The 19,508-nt window shown below is 37.4% G+C and overlaps 1 protein-coding gene across 1 annotated transcript in view; it reads right to left on the minus strand.

Annotated features, from left to right (window-relative positions):
- The window catches only part of HCRTR2 (hypocretin receptor 2), a 31,577-nt gene that overhangs the window by 11,096 nt on the left and 973 nt on the right, over nt 1-19,508 (minus strand). Inside the window, exons 2-3 of the mRNA XM_085324857.1 lie at nt 6,187-6,365; nt 4,540-4,783 (exon numbers count right to left, since the gene is read on the minus strand). Coding sequence (XP_085180983.1) covers nt 4,540-4,783; nt 6,187-6,365 — 423 coding nt within the window. The remainder of the gene's footprint in view (nt 1-4,539; nt 4,784-6,186; nt 6,366-19,508) is intronic.

Consider the following 19,508-nt stretch of genomic DNA (forward strand, 5'->3'; position numbering starts at 1 on the left):
GACTCTTGACAGCTTCCCTAAGAATACTGATAGAGGAAAAATAACAAGACTATCAAGGTTTTATGAGCATCTGTGGAGAGATTCCAGGTTCCCTAGTCTCAGAGATCTTCTATTTCCCTTTGGAATAGCCAATAAGAAGAAGCAAGACAGGTTAAAAAAAAAAAAAGTACACTTTTAAGATAAAGCTTGATGAATAGGGATATTAGAAACTGGATGCCCACAGTAGAGAAAACCTGACTACACAACACAGTGCCTTCTGATTTATGTTCCTATATTACTGTAGTTACAGCTTGCTAATTCTGAAGTCACATTTTAAAACCTGATATATTACACTTGTATTATCAATTCATGATACTGCAAAGCATAATTTAGTATTAACAATATTCTAACTTCTGCATAAAAATGGCCCAGAAGTCTTGCCTTAAATTCCACATTTTCAATCACTTTCATTTCACATCTTATTCCTTGCATTTATTCTGGACACTAGAATTTTATGAGCTCTTTATTATCCCTTAAATTAGCCTGTTTTAGATCATATCTGAACTCTCAAAGTTTCTAACACTACGTAATATTATTGTTATGTATGTTTAATAGTTGAAAAGTACACTTAAGGAAGAGTCAGGGATCAAGATTTAGAATCTTTTTGGTTTCTCTTCTGCACTTCAGGTAATAATTAGTATCATAGAACCAACTTACCAACTGAATACTTAAATAAACAGGATATATTACCTGCATGTAATAATACAATTTTTAGCTGTGTTACTTTCCCTAGAATTAAGAAAATATGTTTTTTTTCTACTATTTTATGAGTAATCTAGGAGGAAATGGAATACAGAGAGTCTTCCCTTTGTTTCCATTCAACCACATAGTACTGGGAAAGAATTATCTCCATATTCTTTTTATCATACACTAAGAGATTGGCTAATACACTTTGGCTAACACATCCCGAACACGAGCTTTTCATGAACAGCTCTGTAAGAATGTGGTTAGCCAGCTTGGACACATGATGAACTTGTTTCAAGATATGTTTCTTTTACTTTGGCATTTTATCATCAAATTCAGCACATAGCAATTACAGACTTCTATAGAACTATGGCTAACTTAAATGAGTCTGCCTAGATCACATGTTGGATTCTTCTACATTCTCAAATAAAATATTGTTATTAGGCAGTCCTAGAAATGAAAAAAAAACAGCCCAGAATTGGCAATGAATTTCATATTCAGGAATGCCAGAAGCAATTAAAAATAAATTGAGCCTTGTTTTAGGCTGAACTATTGCTCTATTTTCAGTTGCTGGCAGCTCTCCAAAAGCATACTTGAAATATTATTATTAGTCAGGGTGGCCACTATTTGATCACTGTTAAGGGAACCCAACTGTCACAGCATTGAAAAGATAGTCGTTCCAGCCACTCACCAGACTTATGTGGATTTCGATAGCTGCATCTAACTTYGGGTAGGGTGCAGCACTGTCACTTGCTTTGGTGTCTCTTACATTTTCCTGAACACAGCTTCCTGTCTGTTACTCCTCCACAGTATCTCATGTTTCAACAACCTTGCCTTTGCAAAAGTATAGGCTTCCATAACACTTTGGGAAGTGTTGTTAAGCACCCCCTTCTAGAGTCCTAACCTCAGCAATTTACAGTTCAGTTCAATACCCTTGGGACATATGATAGTTGAAGTACATGCAATATTCTGCAAAGGCTTCATCAGAAGTACCCTAATTTTAGACAGGGATATGCAGTTGTAAAGAAAGCAATAAGCACTCAAATGTAATCCCTTTCCTCATCACACAAATTGACTCTCCTATAGAATTTTCTCAGAGTTCCTTGAGCGTGTGCAGTTTCTACATCTTCACTTTCTCTTTTCAAATATGACTTATTCTTAGGAATAAGAATTTCATCTTCCTTCAACCTCTTGCTAGTTAGCTTGCTAGCTATATTTTCCACAGTCAAAACATGCACAGAAAAATAACCTTATTCTTTGCAAGTATTAGCTCTTTATTACTTCCTCTGACCTCAAACCTCACCAGGCTTTTCAAACTGCTGCCTTGTTATCCTTATTTTTTTGTTCTTCTGTTTGGGGGTCTGTCTGATTTTAAATCCAAGCCCTTAGTAGAACTGGATCTTTTATGCTTTGGCCCAATTTTTTGTCTTAAGATATTTTAATTTGAATGGAAATTACTTATGCTAATGACATTTTCTTCCCCATAGTCTGAAAAGGATGTTAACATATTATATTCTGTTATCCTCATTGGTAATACCTGGCTAATATTACAGTTACTAAACTCTTCTATTATATGAGCAACCTATTTAAACACAGAAAGGTTCTTCTATCAAGCCAGTGATAACCTATTATTAGAAAGACTAAAGAGAGGATTAATATTTTACAGATAGCTAAAATGCACCAGCAGAGTAATTAGAAATCGCATTGCATTACCATTAGAAGAATAATTCCTTAAAAATGTAGCAGTATAAAAGTAAGATTGTTATTTTTATGTGAAATAAAAATCTCTTACTTCAGAAAACTTCCACGTATTTTTAATGTAAAATTATTTTTATTTTATATTCAATATTAATTAAAAAACCCTCAAAAACCAAAAAGTCATTCTAGAGTTTTGATACTTCATTTCTGAAGCCAAACACAGAAAAAACTTTGTTCTATATGTAAGTACTTGCCTTTGTCAAACCCTTTTCTACCTCTCCAGAAGTCTGAGTTGAGATTCGTAATATAATCAGCAGATTTCATTTTGGAAGGGTAGGGTCTTGCACACACGTGTGGAAGCTTTTTTTCTTTTATATAATGGGTGCTTCAGCTCAAGTATATCTGAGAGCTACAACTATTCTAGCCAAGTAAGGAATAAAAACCACTTTTCAAAATAGTTTCAGAGCTACTACAGACTCCGTAGTTTGAAATTCCAACTTCTCTGTTGGAAATCAAAAAGTGGCCAATATAGGCCTTGAAATTTTGGGATTATGTTCTAATAAAATGCTCTTTGGACTCCCTAATTAATTAACAGCAGAGCTTTCCATCATTTTCATTTCCTAGGCTGATTAAAAGAATCCTTGCTGCAGATCTAACTTTGAAATGATGAACGGATAATTAGCTCTCAAACAAAATGAATGAACACAAATTGTACCCTGAGTGAATGCTATGAAAGAAAACAGTCACATAAATACTGCAGCATCCAGCAGCAGATTGGGATACAAAATTGCTCACAGATGACAAAAGAACATTAGAAGTAAAGAGCAGATATGTCCTCCTCAATGAAACAGTGAGTACAATACTCATAGATTAACAGAGGTTTCCATTAAGCTACAAACTTTCAGCACACCTTTACCTGGAACAGCTGCCAACTACCTAAATGGCCATGTCTACAAGCCATTGCCTTGTTCCAGACGACCAGCTGGAACAAGGAGATAAAGAACAAGGAATGTGATGCCTGGCATCTTGTCATTCATCCCCTCCCCCCAGTCCTGCAGAGGCAGTTAGTAGAGGAGGAGCTTTCAGAACAGCACATGGAAGAGTCCTCATCAGTTCAAAGGGCCTTAATTTATCTTAAATGTTCACAGGACTAGAGTCTCTGCACAGAGACAGCTCTGAAAGAATCTGATTGTATTTTAGTTTGCCTTGAGGCTATTGGCCAAGCACCTTTTAGTTATATGCTTTGGCAAACTTGACTTTGTTTTCGTGTGTGTGATTAATGGTATTACTGGTGGTCATTTTATCTAGTGTCAGTCACAGCATGTAACTCTCATACTCTATTAGCACTGAAGATGTGCCAAGGCCCACTACAGTTGGGTCTGAATGATTCAAGGGGGTGCCTAGCACTACTTGCTAGGTGAAGTCAAAAAAAGGTAGTTGCTCCCTTGCAGCCCTTAGAAATTCTCAGAGTTAAATTCAAACACAGAACAAGTTAGATCCAAAGTTAATCTCGACAGGCAGAATAACATTTCTTGGATGAAATCATTTGAATCTGATTACATCTTCCAAGTTACTTAAATAATCTTGTCCATAATAAATTCAAAATTGTAAACTAACTTTCTACCCCATATGATATCTCTAAATTCAGTAGTGATATACAATTTGCATTGAAGTCCCAGAAGATTTCTATAAAGACTAAATCAAACCGCAGTTAGCAAAATCGGTATCCCAGGTAAACAGAAGTTCTATTCTCATGTAGTTATTTCTGATGGCTAAATATTGCAGCCTTTGGATTATCTGCAATGTCCATCAATCAGTGAGAATTATATAAGCATAAGCATTGAAGGGCGGGAACATTTTTCCCCTGTGGGAGACATTAACATGGTCAAGACACAAGACAGCCTCATCCATTTAAACTTGGTTTCAAATGTACTTTTAGCAATACAAAAGAAAATATAATTTCAAAGTATTTGAAAAGCAGTAGTTCTAGGAAAGATTATATAATTAAGAACACTTTATGATATGCTTATACAACCTGATTTCTTTTTAATATATCCTGATATATTTATTACATAGCAGCAGTACAAATTCAGTGTTAATGGTCAATGATACACTCACCTCCCCAGTGCTCATCACACACTGTGAATAAGGTGGTTTTATTGGCTAGTCCTGGGAACACACTGCTGCACTCCATAACAATAGCCTGAGGAATCATTATGATGCAGGACACAATCCAGATAATTATAATGCTATTCCTTGCCCGCTTGGCTGTGCTTTTGAACATCAAAGGGTGACAAATTGCGTACCATCGATCCAAAGCAATGCAGCTCAGTGTTAGTACAGACACAGAGACTGAAACTGTCTAAAGAAAAGACAATAATATATAAACTTTCTCAGCTTTAAAAAATATATTTTCAATATAGTCACCTGTCCATTTGCAGTACTAAATAGACATTATTCCCAGAAAAAAAGTCTTCCTTTAAAATCACTCCTTACAGAATTACAAACTAATGTACAAATCTCCTATTTATTTTGTGTGATAGTCCCATCTGCTTCAGTCCCGCTGGAATCAATAGGACAGTTCACAAATCAAGGTGCTACCCAAGCTGAAGAGGTGTAGCAGGGTCAGATGCTGTAAGAATACAATCATGCAACTTAGAATTTACAAAAACATTATCTGAAAATTTAATACCACTAATTAGATCCTTCTTTTCCTTTGTAGAATACTTTTTTTTTGTTTTCCTATGCTATACTCAGATTCCAGTATTATCATTTTGCTTTTCAATTTTTAACAAGAAGAATGGAAATTCTCAAGAAAAAACAATCAGCCTGCAGCAAACTAAGTCATTTTACCCTCCTATTCAATATAGGAAGTGATCTGTGACTTTGGTTTTATTCTTTCACTTGTATATTAGGCAATCATTCCATTTTCTCTTCAGATTCTCTTCCACTAGAAAGGAGGCTTTGAAAGAAGTTTGTGATTTTGATTCTATCCAGTATATACTTGCTGGAGAACGATTCCCCTTGATAATCTGGCTCTTTAGCCTGAACATACAGTGTATCCACTGAAAATATTAAATGTGCTGGATATATTCAGAATTCTGCTGAATTCTTCTGATTTATAATGACTGAAAGACTAAACAGCTTGTCATTCTACTATATCCAGTTTGTTAATCCAACCTGATAGAAAAGGTGCCAATCATTTTGAAGGAAATGTTCTCACAATTTAGGCCCCTGATAATGAATGAACAGTGGCAATAATTGCTTAAGGAACACAATGTGATCACCTCCCAGTGCACGAGGATACTTTGACTATTTCTAAATAATGCTCAGTAAGTCACTAACCATATAAGAATGTATAAACTCAGTTCAGAGTTCTTCAGAAGGTCTGATCCTCTGTCATGGGTACTTAATAGACTTTCACGTCCACATATGGAGAGTATGAATGCCTGTAATTCTAGTTATGTACATTTTATTACTTTGTGTCCTTTCTGAATTAATTAAATGATCTCACGGAGTAAAGAGCATCAGGCAATTGGTCCAGTAGGTATATTGCCCAAGTCTACCAATCAGTTGCATCAAGAACAATATTTATTAAGCAGAAAAATAATTCACAAGTGAAACAGTCCTCTAGTCCTGTGCAGGTGTTCTGAGGTTATCTACTCCAGAAGAGAGAAACTTTCGTCACATATTCTTGATTAGTAATATTCTTTTGTTCTTTTTCATAACAGTGGTAATGTAAGTGCAAACACAGTAATACAATACCTGTAAGTAGGGAATCACTTTGCAGAGAGGCTGCCCAAAGAACCAAGTTTCTGTGATGTCCACTACTAAAGTCGCTGGAAGACAAGTAATTGTGACCAGAATGTCAGCCAGAGAGAGATTTACTATGAAATAGTTGGTAACTGTCCGCATGTGATGATTCTTCCACACTGCAGTGCAAACTGAATTTGGAAAGAAAGGTTAGTTGCAGTGAATCACCTAGGTAATGCTTCAACAGGAAAACATTTTGCATTGTGGAATTAAGGAAATGTGTCTTTTGCTTAATAAAGAATACTTGAGTATGTAGTTTAGAGTAAAAAATATATGTGCTATGTGTTAGAGTGGAAACAAGGGTGTACATAGAGAGAATCTCAACACACGAAAAAATAGTTCTCCAAAGACCATAACATGAGAAATATTAATCTGATATATAAGGCTTCCTATCTTACTGCAAGTACTAACTTTAGTAACTATTAACACAATTGTCTTCATGTCCAGATTCAAAGTCTCATTAATCTTTCAGGATATAGCACTAGGCTTAACTTAGATATATTAAGAAGATAACGGAATAGAAGGGTACTCAGGAGGCCGTCCAAAATAAAATCAGCTAGAGCTAAGCCATTCTCTTATTAAACTAATGAACATAGCTGAAAAAAGACAGACTGTAAGATATGTAATCTGTTAAGATCAGGTGCTTCTTTAGATCCTAAGAAGGATGGTGTACCTGAAAGCTTATGTTCACCTTCCAGCTATCAGCTGATATAATAAAATATATTACTTTACCTTGTCGCAGATCTTATGTTGCTTAAGTCTTTAGGCCAACACTACTATAGTAAGACTACCACTAAGCCATTTTTGGCAAGTTCTTTTTTTAAAAGTCTATTATTGAGGAAGATTTCATGCCTATCTTAAATATGTTAAGTTTTTGTATTTTTAATCTACTTCTCCTTTGCTGATATATACATACATATATATATATGTATATATTCTGTACATAGATGGCAATGAAGAACAGTTTTTCTTTTAGGCAATGTGTCACATATGTAAAGATTGTTGTCGCATCATTTCCCAGTCATCTCTTCAGGCTATAAAACTTCAAATATCTTCACCTTTTACTGATAATCATTTTCAGAACTGTTGCACTTATCCTTGTTGCTGTTTTCTGGATGTTCCTCAAATTGGATCACAACTTAATTGCCAGAGTGCCTTGCCCCCAAATTGGCACAATATTGATTCAAGACTTTCCTAAAGCTTTAGTAGGAACTAAGACTGGCACATTCCTTCATGAAGGAAGTTTGGACATTTAGGGATAATTTAGGGCAAGTAGAGAGGGTCTAGGTGGCCTCCACTTTCTCTAAGAGAAGCCGATTTTATCAACTACCCTTTTATGATGTAGGCTTCCAAGTTTCATCTAAAAGTCCTCTGTGCCAAAATAGGTGCTGCTCTTTTCTTGTAACCTGTGCAGACTGGGATGCAAAATCTAGGACTTCAAAATATAGCTTGCTTAAAGTTAATCTTTGATATACATCTGTCATGCCACTGTAAATTCAAGTCAAATAGTCCCTACAAAGCCTTTTCCTGTCCTTGGATTGTTTTTGGAGAAAAACTGTTACATTTTTCATTTCTTCTGTTGTGTTCTTTGTAGATACAGAATTTCAGTTCTTCTTAGCTGTGGCTTCAGATAGCTGAAAGGTAGTGTTTCTAAATCAAAGCTTAAAGGAAATGTCACATTAATTGTCTTTACTGATCATTTAGGTGATTTAAGTTACCTAATGAAGTAATTATTTGAATAGCATCATATGGTAGTTACAAAATAACTGTTTAAGACTTTGCCATTTTTACTTGATGCTTGGGACTACTACAGTTATAACTTACAACAATGACTAATGATAAGTTGAGGTAGTGAAGAGGTAGCATATAACAGGGGAGATAATATATGCTGCCTCTCTGGAATTTTGCTGACATCAGGAAATGCTGGAAAAAAAATGGAAATGCCATTTCACTTTCAATAATGATAATGCTTCTGGTTTTTATTTCTGGATTTCTCTTTGCTTTGAATTTATTTCATATTAGAAGTATGGTCCTGTCTTGTCCTAGGCAAAAGTTTTATCAAGTGTCCATGTTTTTCTATAGTTACTACTTTTTAACAATAAGAAACTGTTAAATAACATATTGTTTTAAAGGTTCAGGATTCAGCTGGTTTGTTCTTATGCTATAGTTTCAACAGTCTTATATGTTCTACACTGCTAACCGATTCACACAAGTGCCTATTTCCCAGCAGAGGATGTCAGTGCCTAAATATACCAGACTTAAGTAGATATGTATACTCTTTGACAAAGCCCATTGTTATTTCTGTGCTGCCGTATTTGTGGAAAAGAACATAGTTGCAAACATTATTTTTGGTTTTAAAAAAAAATCCACAAAAAGTAACAGGTGTGAGATTAATCTCATTGGCCACAAACAGTACCAAAAATGAATTCATAACATTTTGCCTGTATCCAAATGTATGTATTTGAGTGCATGTATTTGTATTCAAAGGTTTCTATCAGTACGAGGAAATGAATCCTGACAGGGAGCTAAGAAATTTTTTTGTCTCAGATGTGAGGAAAGCAAAGCACAGTACAGAAGTCAGCAAAGGCCATTGAGTAAATCAGGCCCAGAATAAGAAACATGGACTTCTGAATTCTCAGCTTTGTACTAAGACTTACATATCACACTTGCTTATCAAGGACAGAATTTAGATGAACTTCAGCGCCTGCTATTCCTCAGAGAAATATAAAAGACTGTTCCCCTTGCTACTCAGGGAGTAGTAATATAGATGCATGAATGTATACAGAAAATGAGTATATGCAAGAGAGGCTGTTATAAAATCCTCTGAAGAGAAAGTATTTTAAAAATGACAGTCAGTCTTTTTTCCCCCAATTCATTGCCCTCTGCTGGTTGAAGTACTGCTTTCAACCAGCGCTAGTATATGGTGTTTTCTTTAAATGTTAAACTATAGAACTATAAGGATTTGCTATGAATAGGACAGACTGACGTAAATGACAGAAAGTTAGTTCAATATATTCCTCTCCAGACTTGATATCTTTCTGAGTCTACTAGAGCGCTAAGCTTGTTCAACAGTCCTGGACAACAGCTTCATTCATATATGATGATCTAACAGATCTTCAAGACAGTGTCTCCATCCTATGTTCAAAAGCTAATCTTTTTCTGGGAGCACAAAGCAGTCTGAATATGCCATTGAATATATTATAACTAGTTAAGCATCAGAACAGGGAGATTTTGTCTTCTCTCTACTACTCTCTCACTCCTTTTAATATACATTTGCATTTCTATCTCCATTTCAGCCAGTCCTGCAAGGAAGTAGAGGCACTCAGCTTCCATAGAAGGCCTAAAGAAATATGCTAAACACAGGAAGTTTCAGAGTATGAAATGCTATCTACCAACCTGAGTGAAACGGCAGAGAGCAGTAGCTCTCGACGGAGCTTAGAGAAGCAATGAAGAGACAGATAGCAAAGATACTCAGCTGGAACTGGATTTTACCAAAAAATAATCCAAAATTATAAAGCTGGAGATGAGGCCAGCATTAGTCTTCCCCCAAAAAACTGAAAGACCCCACAGAATTAAGAGGATGTCTGTTTAGTTAGGGCACAATATAGTGTCTTAAATAAAACTCTTTGGACATCGAATGAAAATCTGTGAACTAGTAAAAATAGCGCTGAATTTAACATTGCATGATTTAACATTATATGCAAATCTTCTACATGACCTTTGATGCACCCAGCTATAAGTCTGAATTAGAAAGCAGAAGACATGATATTAACATGGGCAGAAGAGAGGATCAGAAGTTCGAAGAAAAGTGAGAGAAAAATGTGAGAAATTAATCTGAGAAAAGTTCCTTTATTATGTATAGTCCTTCAAAACTGTTATAACTCTCTATTGGAATGTAATTACTTGCATAATTTATTTTATTATTTTCTGTATTTTACTTTTTATTTTATAAAAATGCTCTAAGTTACAGTTAGTAACCTTCCTATAAGTGAAAACAGGTCAGTTTGCACAAAAAGCATCTGGTTTTCCAGTGGCTACATAATCAGACTCTCGTAACTCCTTCCTCATAATGAAATTTCTCACACTGATGCCTTCAGTTTCTTCTATCAGAATTAAGAGAGGAACTTTAAGCAAAATAATTGCTATTCTTACCTTTGCCACACAGTGTCAGTGAAGGCTTGGAAACTAGATTGAATTGCAGGCTGATTCTGTTTGGAAAAACTCGTGGTGGCTTTCCCCAGTGAATAGAATTCTGTTATAATGTAGTTTATTTCACAACTCACCCCTCCAAATGCTCATCATTGCCCCCCCAAAAAGTCTCATGAGCAAGTCTCACAAAGGACTGAGCACAACAAATTCAAATCAGAGATAAAATTTAAGATATATACTACATGAAGGCCATCAAGAAAGCTTCAGGTACCTCATTATATTCCTGAAGAAAAAAAAAAGTCTCAAAAATCACTGTATAGTGAAGTTTTAGATTGGTATTGTTCATGTATAAATTTATTTCCTGTTGGTTTAGCATCCTGGGGTATTTTAATTAGCGGCTGTAATGCCATCTATTCAATTAGCATAATTCACTGTATCCGAAACTGAATATGAAAACAATACAAATGCTCCAGCTGGTATAAAATGCAGCTGATTGCCTCCTAGAAGACTTAGGCTGTCTTGGGCATATTAAACACTGTGCTAGTCCTTCCATTGGAAAATAGTTGGCTCAGATGTCAATTATTTTCTACATGTCAGCCCTAAATGATTTCTCTAGCACTCCAGAAGTCGCATCAACCTCTTATTCAATGAGTGAACTTCCAGTTGGACTTCTAGGTCCAAATAAAAACAGAATTTCTATATTTAGCAATGCCTGGCATTTCTGCGTATAAATGAATGACACCACCTCTTTTTTCATTTTTTGGTGAATAAGAATGTTAAATCTCAAGGGCATATAAACAAAGAACTATTTTCTTTCTCTATCATAACCATCTTTGATGACTTACTTTTACTTCACTAATTTAATATCACAAATGATTTTCTAAAATATCATAATATTGGTACATAGGAGTCATATGGAATTAATTCTGTGGTTATAAGCACTGACTAACATCTTCAAATGCATCAGACAGAAAACTTCCAAAGAATTTTACTTCTTTGTGATGATTTATAATCAATAGTGTTAAGAAATAGGTGTTTAATAGATTTGGGTTATACACTGTCCCCTCTTCCTTCCTTCCCTCCTCAGCCTCCAGCCAAACAGTTAGTTCTTTGCATGGTATTTCCCTTTTGGTTTTTTTGTGTGATGACATTATCCACTGTGAATCAAGGTCTTGATGGTGCAGTGTGTAGCAATAAAATCACACTGAAAGAAAAGCTGAGTAGATAAGCAACCAAATGGGATTTTAGTGTGCTACAGCCTCTGCTCAACTACTGAATGAATGTTAGAAAGAGAAAATGCTATGCCTGAAACTACTGTCAGTCGTATGATCTACTCCTGATTGAGAAACTTGCTGCTTTAATTTAGGAGTTCAAAATTTAGGTGCCTAAGTCTAAGCTTACTTTATATGTTTTAAATAAGCTTTGTGAGTCTTTCAATAATTTTGATGATGATCTTGATTAAGGGGTAAGAAGCATTTTAACTAAATTGCAGAGGATATTTAATTATGGGTTTTGGGGACCAGCAGCAAGAACAAAAAATCTAAAACACAAAGACTGCTTCTGTGAAGAGGAAGAGGATATCTGTTTCCTAGGCTGTCAATCTCGTACCCACTATTAACTTCCAAATTCACATATTACTTCATTTTTACATAACTAATCTTATCTAGAAAATAAGCAAATCTAACATAAAATCAGGTTAAGGTTGAAAAACTAATAGAAATAGTGACACAAAGAGAATGCATTTTTATATAATGTTTGTTGTAATAAAAATATATTGAAAAAATTCTACAGTTGGTAATAATGCCCAGCAGATAAGAACTGTCCTTGTATATGTGAAGTGACAACCGAAAAGATGGATAATATTCTTGGCTGCATATACAAAGGAATCACATAGTCTGCCAGTGAGGTGAYAGTGCCTCTTCACAAGACACACTAGAAACACATCAACAGATTTGAACAAAATCATGGAAGCATGACAAAAGGAAGAGATGCTTAGACCATGCTCCCTAGGCATCATAGGTAAAAAAGGCAATGTCAGGGGGGATCTATCACTTTTTTCTAGTAAAACTCTAGAAATATACTGGAATCGTAGGAAATCTATTTGAATAATATTGAATAAATGAAATCTTAAAATATTTTATTGATTGTCAGCCTAACCGAAGTGTACTTATGAGGAACTGTCTCCCACAAAAGACAAAGAGAATATACATAAATAAAAATAGGTATGTAATAAATAGTCTGCGTATAGCARTATAATTCCTGACCTACTTTCTAGCTACCAAGTACTCTATTGCACTCTGTATTTTAAAAGAAATTGTGATTTAGGGCATGCTGGTTATTTCTGTGTTCTTCTATCCACTTCTGTATTTTATGTACTGCCTCATTACTATGGTGGTAGAGAAGAACACAAGAACCAAATTATGCTTGCTGGAAGCTAATCTTTACAAAGCAGAATTGAGAGTAACAGCACAATCACATAATTGGCACACAGTTCGTTTTCTAACTTAGTTGCATTACATAATCTCAGATAATTAACAGTCTAATGGGAATGGGAGTTATTACCAGAAGATCAGCTATGCAATAAAAACAGTCTGCCAAAAATCCCAGTTTTGGTCATCTCTGGAGGAACTGAGAGGCACCATCACACAGTTTCTTGAGCTAACTATACTAATCAACATAGCAAATTTTCCATCCACTCATACGCGCACACACACACACACAAATCATTACAGCTATGAATTGACATTGCTAGTCATGTCTGCAGAGCTGGTTATACTGAATGATTTAATGATCACATCTGAAGTACTTATTTGTCTATTTGTAATAACAATAAAAAGCCTACAAAATCCTGGCATACACTTAATGTTAGAGATGTAAGGACCCTAAATATAGCTGTCATATTGCATGATTCTATAATGAAAAGATTTCACACTTCACTATGATTCAAATTAAAATCTGAGTGGCTCATCAAAATCAAGGTGAGCTTTCTTACTGAAATGCTGTGCAATTTTGAAACTTTGTGCTTCAAAATGCATCCATCAGTCACCATTAAAAAGAGCTACATTAGGAAATATCCTTTCATGTTTATTTCTAATATAGATATAAGAATTCCTTTTCTTTGGACTATTCAAAGAAAATACAATTCACTACGCCAGTAGAATGCTACAGTAAATATCTTGCACAAAATACAATATCTTAAGCTACATCATAAATCCACATTGCTAATATTGTATTCCCAAAACTGGGCTAAAACCCATAAAGTTTGTTCTGAGAACCAGAAGGCAGAGGACAGCTTTGTTAGGGCCACGTGCACCACTTGGCCCTTTCCTCTAGCCAGGATTTTGGCCACCTGAACCCAAGGGCAGCTCTAATACAGTGCAGCCATGTAAGCTGGGGTTAGACTGCTGGGAAAAGAGCTTTGGGAGACATCTGCGAGAGCTATGAAGGGGTCTCTTCATTTAAGCTCAGGCTCTTTTCCTCAGTTCTGGTAGTGACCATGTTGCAAGTACATCTGTGCTTGGTCATGAGCTGATCCAGGTCATTGTCCTGACCTACTAACTTGATTTCCTGGCTTAACCTCAGACCTGTCTTGTTCCTACGGATCTGTTTGGTGATTCCTGGGCTGTGACTGACCCTGGTGACTGTCACTGGACTTGCCCTGCTCTCCTTGCTCGAGCACTGTGGGGCTGTGCCCTTGCTGGTGAGGACACTGCCCTGCTGGCCTGGCTGTCACCCTTGGCTTCCAGCTCACCTTCCCAGGGGAGCAAACTGCTCTGTTCTATGAAAAATTCCGTTTGTGAGAAGTACAGTATTGAAAGCAAGTAGATCAGCTGCTAACAAATATCCAGAAAAAGGCTTCACTTGGCATGAAGCACAGAAAATAAGTGCTGCTTAAAAAATAAACTAAGCAGCATTCCAAAACTTTCCATTTTGGAAAGATGATGAGTTAAGGCAGTGAGGGACAATCCTGATACACATTTCATTTGGTAATGCCCCCAAAACATTTCTGTCTGAAGGATACTTCACTGATCTAATGGATACGATCTGACAGTCTCTGCTCAGTTCAAGATAGACATGGCTCTACTGTAATCTCACTAGAGTTGTGCACTGGCTGAAGAGTTTGCTATTTACTTCCTATTTAATCTGTCAAATGCATGTTAGTGTGCTTTCCCTTGCCATCCCACTTGATACGGCATTTATGACCAATTGGTGTTAGTTAGCTCTTCTGGGGGAGCTGTGGGGTAGCCAGCCCTTAGGCTAGAAGCTTATGATGTATCAGATAAGAGATATTTCGTCAGTAGTGCTGTAGACAAGAAAGGAAGAGAGTTTAATGGAACAGTAGTCCTAAATTTTCAGTTTCCAACATACATGTCACCCTAGAAGTAAGACAACAGAATCAAAGGTAACTGTGAGTTATGTAGGACATGAGAGACCTCGGAGAAATAATATAATTTTTATTTCTCTACCAATGCATTTTTTTTAGTTTTTGATCCTTGAGATTGGGACCTTTTTCCATTTGTTCAGATTCTAGTCCTCCTCCTTTATCACTGAATAGCTTACAGCAGAACCAGTGTCTTTTGGAATGATGTTAGAATACAAGTGGTCAAACTGTTTATTATTTTACTGACTAAAAAAATATTATTCAATTACATTCCTTTTTTACCCAACTATAAAGGCAGCCTCCAGTCAGATGTAACTGTCATTTCTTTCAGAAGAATTAAAACAAAAATCAACAAAATTTGTACTAACATTCAAGTTGTCAGGTGACCTTTCGGAGCTCACCTTCCTTCAATCCCTTCAGTCCCATCGGTTCCTGCCCTTTTGCCCTTTTTTGGAGTCAGGTTCAGTAGGACTCCACTATTCATACCTCATAGAATCGCCTTTCAACATAAGGGAGGCTAATGGAAAACAGAGCTGTGTCCCCTCTGGACTGTCTAGTCAGAAGGATTATGCAGTGGAACTAGAGTTAAGCATCTGGATGTGAAAATCTGTGGAGAAATAGACATAATTTTAAATCAGCTTCACCTTTTAATATATTTCTACTCTTGATGTATCTCAYGAGGATGTGCATGGCTATTTCCTGTTAGAAATCCTATTGATGCAAACATCAATATACCTCAGTTGAAACCCCATATCTTACATAAATGGAACTCAAACATTCTATATCATAGGTAGATGAAACAGTATCAGTACCATATCATTTTCTATGTGTTATCTTTTAAAATACAACTAAGCAATCCCAGTTACTCTCCACCTAAGAGATAAATGTGACTCTCATGCTGGTATTATAGATCTAAAGTCCTTTCAATGCCAGATTCCCTAAATAATCTGGACAAAATGAAAAGAAATAACTTAAAATGCAATGAAATGAAATATGCCTCACCTATAGCCATCAGGTAGAATTCATGAAGATCATGGCATCATTTAAAAGAACATATGAATCATCTTATTCTACCAACATTTGCATGTATACATAGACCTCAGTAATTCACCAAATATCTTTAAAATCCTATCAGAGAAAGACTTGAGAGATTATAGTTGCCTTTTGATAGACACTGACTTGAACTTAGGTGTTAAATGTAATCATAAGCAAAACCTTTCTTCTACACTCAAGAAGAAAGCAGGCCTAAAATCAGACTACAGCAAATAGCAAACAAATCCTCTGGAACTCTGAGGAAAGAACTGCTATTGGATTCTGTACAGATCTCAGTATAACATGATACTACGAGTTACTATAAAATAGATTATAGATAATATACCTATCTGGAAAAGACTAATTCTCTGTCAATGGAACTTAGATTCATTCTGAGTTGGTGATACTTGCTTTTCTTTCCAAATTCTGTGAGTAAAGAAAATCTCTGAGAAATCTCTARCGCTCTGCATAATCCCCAAGCCTTGGAAGGCAGCAATGTCAAGTGTCAAGCTGGGAGTTGGCAGCTCGTGTGTCCTTGGGGTCTCAGCTCTTCCCTGCTCCAAAGAGCACTGCCAAGAGGCCCAGCAGGCCAGCCAGCAGGAAATCAGGAGGCTGCCTTGCTTTGTGCTGGGTCTTTGGTGAAATCAAGTGATGAGTGCTTCCTGCGGGAAAGCATTTAATCAAAAAAATTCTGACCTACTCTAATGAACAACTTAAAGAAGAACCATTCACATTCTTTACCTGTATAAACAGAGTTAAATGCATGGAGTTGGGCATTGACTATTCATCCCTTAAGGTCTTATTCCAGTTTTTAACTGTTGCAACTAGTTAAAGTGAAATTATCATGTCTAGTGACTAGAGACCTCCATGCATCCTAAAAATACTTTTCTTACTTCAATTTACTGTTATTCTATTTTTAAACATTTTCAAATAAAGAAGAAACACAATTATTCAGCTTACACACCCAGTTTAAAAGTCCTGTTTTGCACTACCTTTGCCAAGTAGTTGCAAGAGGTCCATTCCTGGGCTGTGGCAGAGATTTTGCATGCTTTTGATCTTGAGTGCAAACCAGAAAGTCCTTACCCTCAATACCTATTCTGCTTCAGTGACTAACTGAAAATGAAATAGGACATGGAGACAGCACATGCTGATGTTATCAACTAGGATTCACATTCTCTGAATATTAGTATAACTATGGCTTAAAACCTCAGRCAGTAATTCTCAGGGAAAAAAAATGCTGTGGCTTGAGCTTTTGCGCTGAAAGTCAAAAAGCAACTATGTAATAAGGGCATGTTTCTTTTCAGTGGCTCCAGATGAAATCTCTGGTGGGCAGCCAATGTGGGCACACATGAGAATCAGTGACATAATCAGACTTGCGTTCAAATGCAGGGACTTGCTGATGGTTTTAGCTTGTTTTGCAGCAGTTTGGACAGTGCACGTCAATCCTCCTAATTAAATTGAAAGCTAAATGGCAATGCAGACCTTGTTATATGCTACTATTAGTAGGGAGAATTCCTGCAGTGCAGCTCAGCCAAAAGCCCAGTAGATGTCAATCAAAGTTCAAGCTTCTGATTTTACCTTTGGTTGTTAATTAACTGTCAGAATATTTTAATTCAGTGTATTGCCARTGTCTGAGGAATATGCTGTGCCTTCCACTTGTACATATGTTACTGAGGGGACACAATGAATTTCCTCATTCTCTGCAAATGTGCTATTGAAAATGAGAGGAAGATATATCATTTTGCAGATCAACATAGGGAGGGGAAAGGTTTTCCCTGGTTTCTTAAGTGCTATCCAGATAGGACATGCATGAAACAGAACCAAAGTGTTTGTTGGCTTCTCATGCCTCACAAGTCCAGTAACACTGGTCAGACATAAGCAGAGGAAGGCATTGCATCACTAGGAATGACACTATAAACCACCGAAACTCTCATTAGAACCACTTCTGCCTTGCTTTCAAGGTAGTGGTCCATGAGTAAATTACAGATTAACCTGGAATATGGATTTTTAAAATAGGAAWAATTTGCTCCTGGAAAACTTCAGAGTGTGTATTGTTTTACAGCAGGTATCAGTAGCCAAATAAACAAGGAAAGTTTCAAAAAAGTATTTGGAAAAAGAGCATACACCACATCCATTCCTCTCCCCAAATTCATACGAGCCTGCAATCAGTGTATTATGAGATTTCTTACATAAAGATGAGACAGTGTTCTGCTAACGAGCACCTGCACCTGTAGACCCCACCAACAGCTTCTTGCCTGTAAACAGAAGCAGCATTTCGCGTGCGTGAGGTTGAGGTAACCCACAAAGGCACTTTAAACGGCAGACAACTTTGGCAGAAGCAGCAGCAAAAGACAGCCAAATGCCACCTTCCATCCCAAACAAAAAGATAATGTAGGCAAATGTCAGGAGGAACATTTCCACATCGGCACCAACATCGGCTCTGTTTGCAAGTGCAAAGAGAGGAAACTGCTTCTTCTCGTGTCTTTCACAGGGAAGAGAGTGCAAACAGGCTGAGAGGTCCTACAGCTGGAAGATTTGACCTTGAGTCTTTAAAGCCTAGAGGACAGCCTGTTTACAGAATGAGTGGAGATAAACAGGTAAAGACAGATCCTAAAAAACCCTCCAAAAACAGTCCTTGCTCAGAATCAGAATGAAAGACGGTTTTCTTTTTAATTTAAAGTACATCCTCTTTAGGAAGGTTATTAGTACTGTCTATCAAGCTCACTACTGAGCAATGGAGGGGGTAAACAGATGTTCAGGCTTCTGAATAACGTAACCTCTTTCGCTAACGACACACGGGTTTCGTGCATATCTGGTATTTATCAGCAGTTAGCACACCATTGCAGAAACAAAATAGCAGTATCAGTCCTTTAAAAGAAAAAAAGACTTCCAAAATTTTGCCTGTGACTTCACTCTCCTTTGCAGCTTAGGTAGAGAAGCCTACAAAGCTTGCAGATGACGACACCCCTCTCATACATAAATCCTTTCTAAAACCATGAATGAAAGACCCTTACGGCAGAGTGCCGTACGCTAGCGCGCCACTCTTCTCATGAAAATATCATTGATGTAAATAAAAAAAATRCAAATGGCCGTGATAAGTGGATTCTCATGGCGTAATCAGCTCCCTGGCGGTCACACAGCATGCATGTTCATTCATAAATACAGGGTTTATTAAGACTAACGTATTCTCAGCTGATCCGAGTACCAGCAAAATAAAATGGACATGTCTGCAGTAATAGGAAAGAGTCGGTCAGGATGCTAACCCCTCGGGAGTGTGCGTGTGTGTGCGCGTTGCCTACACCGCCTTGCAGCAGCAATCACGCTGGCACGGGGCACGCCGGTGTCCGCTGTCCGCATTTTCTTACAATCCGGTAAAAACAACCGGAGCTACACACGGGAGCTCAGCCTCCCCTCCGGGCTAGCGTGCCCGCTCAGCGGAGCCGTAGCGCTGGAGGAGCGCCGGGAGCAAGGCGGAGGGCGGCAGCGGGCGGTGCCGGCTCCGGTGCCGGCTCGCGAAGAGCCGACGCCGCCCGCCGGCCCAGCGACGCCGCCCGCCGCCCCGGCTTCCCGTGAACACCCCCCCCTTTTCCCGCCGTCGCCCCCGCTCCCCGCCCTCCCCACCTTCCCGCTGGCCGCCCCTCTCCGCCCTCAGCTGCCAACTTTCGTTCACCGAGCGAGAACGACCCGCCCGGGGCAGCCCGCGCACGGCCCC

This window comes from Rhea americana, unplaced genomic scaffold (assembly GCF_003343005.1).
Source record: "Rhea americana isolate MKP2758 unplaced genomic scaffold, rheAme1 scaffold_94, whole genome shotgun sequence".
Lineage (NCBI taxonomy): Eukaryota > Metazoa > Chordata > Aves > Rheiformes > Rheidae > Rhea > Rhea americana.